Source organism: Entelurus aequoreus, linkage group LG21, assembly GCF_033978785.1.
Source record: "Entelurus aequoreus isolate RoL-2023_Sb linkage group LG21, RoL_Eaeq_v1.1, whole genome shotgun sequence".
NCBI lineage: Eukaryota > Metazoa > Chordata > Actinopteri > Syngnathiformes > Syngnathidae > Entelurus > Entelurus aequoreus.
The window spans coordinates 15,662,465-15,672,480 of record NC_084751.1 but is presented as its reverse complement, the minus strand read 5'-3'; the positions used below and the strand labels follow the sequence as shown (position 1 = coordinate 15,672,480).

At 36.2% G+C, this 10,016-nt stretch overlaps 1 protein-coding gene across 3 annotated transcripts in view; it reads right to left on the bottom strand.

Annotated features, from left to right (window-relative positions):
- Positions 1-280: 280 nt before the first annotated feature.
- The window catches only part of nup214 (nucleoporin 214), a 54,150-nt gene continuing 44,414 nt past the window's right edge, over positions 281-10,016 (bottom strand). For 2 of the 3 annotated variants that reach the window (XM_062031036.1, XM_062031037.1), the window contains exons 33-36: positions 6,720-6,888; positions 4,602-4,747; positions 4,483-4,516; positions 281-891 (exon numbers count right to left, since the gene is read on the bottom strand). In XM_062031036.1, the coding sequence (XP_061887020.1) occupies positions 855-891; positions 4,483-4,516; positions 4,602-4,747; positions 6,720-6,888 (386 nt within the window). In that variant the 3' untranslated portion in view covers positions 281-854. Of the gene's footprint in view, positions 892-918; positions 2,956-4,482; positions 4,517-4,601; positions 4,748-6,719; positions 6,889-10,016 lie in introns of those variants that run through there. The other variant, XM_062031038.1, reaches the window with a different exon arrangement.

Below are 10,016 nucleotides of genomic sequence, written 5' to 3'. Positions count from 1 at the left end.
TTAATCAAAAGGCCTTCAAATGGTTAAAAAGTATGGTGTTTTTGTTTATGGCTGAAATTCTGAGAAATTTGAGCAGCAAAGTAAAAAATTTTTTTTTAAAAAAGACCCCAAAAGGGTTTTTTCCCTTTGAAAAATTAAGGATGCGTATGTCCTGTTTGGCTTTGGGGTATTATGGAATAATTGCCAATGTATTGTATACACCTGTGGAAGAATTGGTCATCAAAAAACTCCACAAAAGACATAAAACAAAAATATAGACTTCATTAAATGGATTATATTAAAATGTATTGGATAGTTTGAACACATTTATTTCCATGTAAAAATATACAGTATAACAAAGTCATTTTTACAGGAAAATTGAAATATATTTGTTTTTTTTTTTTAATCCAAAATCTTCCGAACCAATCCTCAAAGACACGTTTGACAGCTTTAATTCCAAAAGTTTATGCCTAAACTTTGCCAATATTCTTATTTGCGTTCCTAACATGTTTTTATTCTGATAACTAAAATGAAAAATGCCATCAAAATTTGTTTGTCATCTATTAGGCATAGTATTTGGACTATACGTAAGTGGATGGTGCTTGCCCTAAATTAATGGCAACAATGTCGAAAATATTTAAATGTGCAAACAGAGGTAAAAATACATAAAAAATAAATGAAAACATGTTTTCTGCACATTACTTTTTTTGGCTCGTTTGAAAGTATTGCCTTGATCAATGAACAATACATATAAAACTTGTTTTGGATGTCCCTTTTGTCTCCATTATTTATTCTACCCTCTATTCCAAGCATTAAAAAAAAAAGCTTGAGATCAGAAAGTCAAGCAGCATGTTGCTTGAGATGCGTCAGTAAAATTAGCTTCTCCAACTGGCAAATGTTTGGGAACTTGATCTGAAAGAAATGAAACAGCAGACAAAGGTTTTGTCAAATCAAGATGTCAAACAGGAGTATTATGTCAAATAGGTGTAATGTCATGTTTTGTCTCCATATTATTGATGTATGTAGACTAACCCCAAGTTAAATGTATTTTCTTGTCATTTTAACAAATAAGTAGTTCAACATGCACAAAAGCCTACCGTATTTTTCGGACTATAAGTCACAGTTTTTTTCATAGTTTGGCCGGGGGTGCAACTTATACTCAGGAGCGACTTGTGTGTGAAATTATTAACACATTACCGTAAAATATCAAATAATATTATTTAGCTAATTCACGTAAGAGACTAGACGTATAAGATTTCATGGGATTTAGCGATTAGGAGTAACAGATTGTTTGGTAAACGTATAGCATGTTCTATATGTTATAGTTATTTGAATGACTCTTACCATAATATGTTACGTTAACATACCAGGCACGTTCTCAGTTGGTTATTTATGCGTCATATAACATACACTTAGTCAGCCTGTTGTTCACTATTCTTTATTTTAAATTGCCTTTCAAATGTCTATTCTTGGTGTTGGGTTTTATCAAATAAATTTCCCCCAAAACTGCGACTTATACCCTAGTGCGACTTATGTTTTTTTCCCTTCTTTATTGTGCATTTTTGGCCGGTGCGACTTATACTCCGGAGCGACTTATACTCCGAAAAATACGGTAATTGGGATGTAGTTATGTGTAACTGTGATAAAAACAAGTTCTATCAAGAGAAATGTTCCCAGTTTTCTGGAAAAATAAGCAGAATTGTCTTACAGCACATTACATCTTGCATGTATTGTATGGTTTATGAAAGGGCAATAATGACGCTTAATTTGCGGAATCACTTCATTCGTAACTGGTACAAGCCTAAATGTTCTTTTTGTATTGTTTTGTTTTACATTGAGGTGATGGTGGCCTGCAAATGAGCACAAAACTAAAAATAGCTGTAGGGAGGGCGAGAATTATTATTATTTGTGTCAGTTGTGCACACTTCAGAGTGCATTCCAGCAGAACACACCCCGGGGATCATGGCGACCATGTGACAGCAAACATAAGAGGCAGACCAGATAAAGCAAAATCTTGTGTATGATAAGGTTTTTAAAAAATAATTAATAATACAGTAATCCCTCGTTTATCGTTCCGGACATGACCGCAATAAATTAATTTCCACGTAGTAGGAATCATTACTTAAAAACCTAATATTTACAAAATAAAAACAAATGGTTTGCTACATGTTTTAATGTTATGAGAGACTTCTGGACGTTTAGTCAACTTTCCAATCTTTTCATCCAAAATAATTATACTGCCTGAGGCAGAGCCAATCAGTGGTCACAATACTAAACAGCGTGATCTGATTGGCTTGTTACCATTTAGTGGCCAATACTACCATAGAATTGATATTCATAGTTCATTAAGCCATGTTTATGCTTGACAATGCTTAATTTAAGGCAAAATTGTTGTAGAATATCTTCCAAAAATACAACCCCTAGCAAAATTATGGAATCCCCAGACCTGAAGGATGTTCAGTGAGTTGTTAAATTTTTGAAGAAAAAGGCAGGTAACAGACATGACACAAAAGTACAGCCATTTCAAATGGCAACTTTCTGGCTTGAAGAAACACTAAAAGAAATCAAGAATATGAATTGTGGTAGTCAGTAACAACATGGGAAGTTTGTAAAAGGTAAGCATACTGGTAGGCCTGGGAAAACATCAAAGTGTCAAGAAGAAAAACCTAAAGCAGTTTGTCTTGAAAACAAAAAATGCCCAGCAAAACAAATGAAGAACACATGGGCGGAAATTGGTGTCGTCTGTGACTAAACTTTTAAGGAGAAGGGATTTAAATACAGTAAAGCTAAACGAAAACAGTCATTAACACTTAGACATAAAAAACAAGGTTCCAATGGACCAAAGAAAAGCAATCATGGTCTACAGATGGCTGGATGAAAGTCATATTCAGTGATGAATCGCAAGTCTGCATTGGGCAAGGTGATGCTGGAATTTTTGTTTGGTGCCGTTCCAGTGAAATTTATGAAGACGACTGCCTGAAGAAAACATGCACATTTTCACCGTCATTGATTATATGGGGCTGCATGTCAGGTAATGGCATTGGAAAGATGGACGTCATTACATCTTTAATAAATGCACAAGTTTACAGAAACATTTTGGACACTTCTTATTCCATCAATCGAAAGGGTGAGGATGATGACGTAATTTTTCAAGATGATGCATCTTGCAAAAGAGCAAAAAAAACTTTCCTTGAAGAAAGACACAAAGTCAATGCCATAACCTGTAAATAGTCCGAATCTCAATTCAATTGAAAATCCGTGGTGGAAACTATAGAAAATGGTCCATGGCAAGACTCAAAGCTGATCTGACAACAGCAATCAGAGAAACTTGGAGCAAGATTGATGAAGAGTACTGTTTGTGTCAATCGTCAATGCCTCAGAGACTGCAAGCTGTTATAAAAAACAGAGGTGGTGCAACAATGTACTAGTAGTGTGTTGCAGTATTTGTTGTCAGTTTTTTCATGATTCCAATATTTCTTTTGTAAGAGTCGAGTGATTTCATAATTTTTTACTCTGCTCGATCTAGAAATGAAATGGTTACTTACTACAACCATTTAAATTCTTGATTTCTTTTAGTGTTTCTTAAAGCTAGACCGTTGCTATTTGAAAGAACTACAGTTTTGTGTATTTTTTTGGTCTTTTTAATACAAAATTAAACATCTGAATGAACATCATCCAAGACGGCTGATTCCATAATTTCCAGGGTTTATACATTAAAAAAATGCGACATGGCTAAGCCGCAATATTTGAAGTAAGATGTGGCAAAGGGACGACTGTAATTTCATTACAATTCCCATATTATAATATTTTAGCAATTTTAAATAAGTCAGAGAGATCCCAAAATACTGTATTAGAAGTATGTTATGCTGGAATTTAGGGAGCTTAAAAGTGCTGTACACAAAAGGACAACACGCTGTTTTGTGTGTCTGTAGCTTTAATGCTAATGAGCTATTTTTGTCCACGCATGTCTCCAACAGAATATGTAGCTCCAAGAAGCACTATTGTGCACCTCATCCAGTTTTTACAGAAATACTGTAACAACGTTGTCCAATATAATAGATGCCATATAGGGCATAAGGAGTGGGACAGGAGGACACAAATGCTAGCAACACTAGCATAGGTACAGGTATGTGAGCTACAATGCAAACATTAAACACCCATTTTAACAGCAACATCGTGCTACATTAGCCTGTTTTCTGAATAAATCCAAATGTTTAAAGCTTTACTTTGAGTCAAAGATTTATTTTGAGATGTGTGGTGAAGCCTGTTATTTATTCATTTATTTTTATCAAGCTGTACTCCAGATGGTGGTGGGCATACACACTGGGTGGGCTCATCTAGTTAGGGAGGCGGTATCATGTGCATGATGATAGATTTTCTTACGTCTGGTATTCATAAAAAGACTCCACAGACACATATTACGGTTTCAAAATCCTTAAAAATTAAATTTTGCATAATAGGGAGACTTTAAAGGCAAGGATTTTAGAACACAATAGAACTTACTGGTTTGTGGAGCCAAAGGTGTTTCCTGAAAACCCTAGAAACACAAAGACAGTGTTATATGATGGTGGCAATGAGTAGGGAAAACAATGGGAAGATGATGCAAAGAGTATCTGAAGTACCTCCAGTTTGAGGCTGCTGTCCAAAGCCAGAGAAGCTGCTGGGCTGACCTCCAAAACCAGGGCCCTGCTGAGTCAGGCTCCCAAATGATGGCGTGCTCTGGTTCGCTAGAGCTCCAAATGATGGTCCTGAAGGTGGCGAGGCGAAACTAAGGCATTTAAGACAGAAGAGAAAAAGGTAAAACAGTGATTCTGAATACAGAAAATGTTGTAATCCCCGATTAAAAGTTTTTACCCTTTTGCTACCACTGCTACAGTACTGTTCTCAATACAAAAAGTGCCAAAAACACAAGTTATTTTTATACAATTTCAATAATCAAAAACTGCTTGGTGAAAAGGGGGCTTTAAAGAAAAGGGGCTAACATAGTAAATCTTCCAAACCTGGATTAAAGCCACCATTTACTCGAGATAATGATTCAACATATATTTAGCTCCTTTTCAAAAACAATACTTGCGCAGCAGAAGGTGTCAGATGGTGCAAGAGAGTAGCATGGCGGAGGGATTTGGGGAAATGAGGGTTTAAAAAGGTAATCCCTTCCGTAGGATCCGTGCCTGACAACTCATCAGCCGACGCATCCGCCTATATGCAAAACCCAGGGAGTGGGAACGGAAGTGAGACGATTTAATCTGCACCGAGCTTGATCCTGCAGTGAGATTATCAGAGGGGAATAATCTAGACCAGCACAAATTGGGCTGCTGGGATGTCATTGCATGCCAATGTTGCATTGGACCATTCTTGTGAAAAAACAGGCGAGGAAAACTCGAAATGCATGGATGTTGACAACCACACTATCCCACTGGACATTTTTGTGGATTGTTGTATGTGTTCCGAACTAGTGGCCAGGAGTGTTTTATTTGCTAAACTACAGACAATACCAAGTGTTTTATCGAAGACATTTTTCATATTATTTCGCAATAATTCTTTCATACGAGACAATATCTTACTTGATTGGCACAAAAGGTATTTTTATAATAATGAATCAAGTGTAGTATATTCATAATATTATATTTGTCTCCCAAATAAATCATGATAAATAATTCAAATAAAATGTATTAAAATGTTTTCAATATCATTATGTTCAAATTGTATGTGTAAAAATGTGTCTGAATAAATCAAAATTATATATTATGGATAAGGCTTTTATTGGCACAAAAACACATGTTTATAATAATTAAATAACTGTCTACATTATTATATTTTTCCCACAAAACTGATAATACATTTAAATAAAATGTATTTCAATCAATTTATGCATCATAATGTAGAATTAATTGTATTTGTACAGTATGGGTCTAAAAGAAAAATTACAAACAAAGCCTTCATACATTTATTATTTAAAATAAACTAATGTACATACTATTTGCACCTAATGTATTTAAAATATATTTTTCCCCACAACTAAAAACGGGTACCGTAGTTAGTTAAAATATGTTTGAATTAGGGTTGTCAAAAATAACAAGTTAACTCATGTGATTAATCACAAAAAAATGTATCATGTTTATACATAGAATAATCACGCAATTTATTTAGACCGTACATGGTCCTTTACCTTAAACGCGGATGGTTACCTGAAAGGTGGGATGGGTTGCTCTGTGGTCAGTGATCAGGTCAATGCATAAGTCAGTGAAAAGATTGGTCTGTTTGCCGGACTTAAGATAAAACTGTTACCAACTTTTTAGTAAATAAATGGGGTTGGTATGAATGCAAGTAAAACATTGAAAACATTTTCTTTGATGACACGCTGACAATAAAATTGCCCTTGTGTCAGAATATTGAAATCTTTATTATTTTTAAATTTTGCAAGTGAGTCAGTGATTAATACAAATTCAAATGTGTCATTAAAATCTGAGTTAAAAAAATATTTCACAGCACTAATTTGATTAATTAGTTCTAAATTTTATTACAAAATTAATGAAACACATGTAATCTAATGACACACAGTGATTTTTTACCCCTAAATGGAAAATAAAGTTTATTTGAGGTCAGGAATTATCATTGAGGCATGTAGCCTTTTAGAGCACAGGGCACTGTTTGATTAAATATGTTATTCCTATAAGCAGGAGCATGAATGTACAATTTAAGTGTTGTTGTTGTGTCAATTTATTCTTAGTTCCCCTTACCCAAATCCACCCATGTTGGAAGCCGCTGTTCCCTCTCCAAACACTTTCCCGGCTGAGGAGCCCATGGCGTTGCTATAGGAGGGAGGGGCGCCAAATGGCGTGGCGGCACCAAATGGGGATGCACCAAAAGCAGGTTGGCTCCCAAACACTGGTGAACTGCCAAAACCACCTAAATTAGGAGGCAGATAGAGGACAATGTTGGTTATATGATACAGACCACAAAAGAGACTGGGATGGACTTAAAAGACAGTGGATGTTCATATTGGAATTACACACTACATTACAGCTTTCAGCCTGTGTTTAATATGGTAACAACAAACTGTGGCAGCCTCATGCCAGGATGTGAACGGCATAAAGAGACTCGCGGCGTGAAATGTGGGAGTCATGGGAGCTGACGGGGTGTGCTGAAATTACAGCGCGCCTACCAGCATGCCCCAGTAAATAATTGATTGCTCTAATGTAACAAGATTACATTGCCTGCGTGTAGGAGAGCGATAGGACGTTAGTGTGCGGGGGTTACGATCTAATATCCCGCTGAAAATGAGGGAGAGACTTGGAGGGCTGTTACTGACAATGCTGCTTGAGAGATAAAAACATTGAAAGATAGAAGCCCATATTAAATGATGATATTAGTGTCCTTAAAAAAGGCTACACAAGCGAGCATATATGCTTGAAACTAAAAAAGTGTACATTCAAGAAAACTGCTGAAGTGGAAGCATGCATTCAACGAAAAAAGTAAATGTTAATGTCCGTCAAAATTGCACAAATGCAGAAATATAGCAATTAATTTTATGGCTACTTAGCATAAACAAATATTTTGTTATTTTCCATATTTGACTGTATGTTCAATTGAATCAAACAAAAAAAAGCCATTATGGTGATTACTAGAGGTGGGAATCTTTCAGTACCTCACGATTTGATAACAACTCAGTGGCTACGATTTGATTATCAATAGACTATTTCTACATTTAAAATATTATATTGTTAATATATGCTATGTTAATATTATATGTTTTAAATGTATTACATTCGATTCCTACTTTGGCTACCGACGTATGCTGTATTGCATCATTTCCGATTTTTGGATGCTAGTGCGCACAGCACAGCACATATACGTACATAAATATATGTATACATATTTACTGTATATACACATACATATATGTACATTCATACAATATACACATACATACATATACAGTACAAGCCAAAAGTTTGGACACAAATCCTCATTCAATGCGTTTTCTTTATTTTCATGACTATTTACATTGTATATTGTCACTGAAGGCATCAAAACTATGAATGAACACATGTTGAGTTATGTACTTAACAAAAAAAGGTGAAATAACTGAAAACATGTTTTATAAGGCTGCAGCTAACGATTATTTTTCTATCGATTAATCTATAGATTATTTTTTCGATTAATCGGTTAATCTATAGATTATTTTTTCGATTAATCTATAGATTATTTTTCCTTTTACCGATTATTTTTTTATTCAAAATGAAGATGAAAAAATAAATGTAGGCCCGTTTTTTCAAAAGGCATGGCTTTTATTTACAAAAAAAAAGAAGTATGGCCACCCAGTCAACATTGACAACAACATGACTAAATATTCTGTAACAATGTAAACATTTAAAACTTTTAAAATTTAACAAAATTAAAAGTAGCTTATTTGCTTTTTAATGTGCAAATATAAGAGTCAACATCCAGTGCAAATCTTAATATTCTGCAATAGTATAAGCATTTCAAAAGTAAAAGTATTGCTTATTTTGCTTTAAAATGTGCAAAAATAAAGATAAACATCCAATACAAAAAAGTGCAAAACGAAATATTCTGTAACAACAGTGTAAACATTTCAACAAAAGTGAAAGTATTGCTTATTTGCTAAAATGTGCAAAAATAAAGATAAACATCCAATACAAAAAAGTGCCAATCTAAATATTCTGGAGCACTGTAAACATTAAGTATTGCTTTTAAAATGTGCAAAATAAACATCCAGTCCAACACAGTACACAATAACCAATTCTACTCATTCCAGTGAGTGTCTAACAGTTGTAATGAAGAAAGGTTAGCATGTCTACATGCTTTGGTTCTTTTCTTATTTACAATATTCCCAGCAGCTGAAAATAGGCGCTCAGAAGGGGTCGATGTGGCTGGAACTGAGAGCTAATTAGCCTTCACCTCAAGCCAGGATTGCGAGTGAGCTGAGCTGCAGTTTAAGTTTCTAGAAGGTCAACGGGCTCATAGTGATGTTACTAGTAGTTGACTGGGAGGTGTTTATTATCATTTGGGGAGAGTCCGCTGCCTGATGCTCACCTGCTAAACACCTATCTGCTCCACCCTGAAGCGCTGACTACATGCGCTCTGAATACGCACTGCTGATTGGCTGATAATGCTTCGTGTGTACCAATCAGATGGTTGTGTGGGTGGGACAATGCTGCGTGTGTACCAATCAGATGGTTGTGTGGGTGGGACAATGCTGCGTGCTGAGACAGAGGCAGACGGAGCAAAGCAGCTTGCTAAGACTTTAGCTTAGAAACTCGTTCGGTACACCCCCGTACCGAACCGAAAGCCCCGTACCGAAACGGTTCAATACAAAACACGTACCGTTACACCCCTAGCAGATACAAATGACACATTCATGTTTTTGTGTAATGATGACAACGTATGCTCGCGCGGACGATTGACTAGTTGATGGTTTTCTTTCAAATGTTCGTTCATAGCCGTTGTGCTGCTATGATAGGCCATTTCCGCTCGACACCGTGTGCATACAACAACATTATTAGGCCGTTTATTGAAATACTCCCACACTTTTGACCACTTTTGGCATGCTTTTCCCCCCTCGCTCGCACCGCTCGCATCGTCTTCTTTGATCGTCTGCTTTGCGCTTCGCCATGACGGTAGTGTGACGTCATTATGCGACGCGTCGACGCACAAAAACGGCGTCGACGTATTTACGTAACCGATGACGTCGACTACGTCGACGCGTCGTTTCAGCCTTAATGTTTTATATTCTAGTTTCTTCAAAATAGCCACCCTTTGCTCTGATTACTGTTTTGCACACTCATGGCATTCTCTCGATGAGCTTCAAGCACACCTGTGAAGTGAAAACCATTTCAGGTGACTACCGCTTGCGCTGGCGGAGGGAGCGGGGGGCCTTAAACAATGGCATTGTGTGTGTGTGTGTGTGGACAGGGATAAGGTTAGGTGGGTTACACCCTGTATAACCGGTGTAGTGTAGAGGCAACCTAAGGTGTTAAAAGCAGCTCTGGTGGTGTGGAAAGATCTTAATGGTT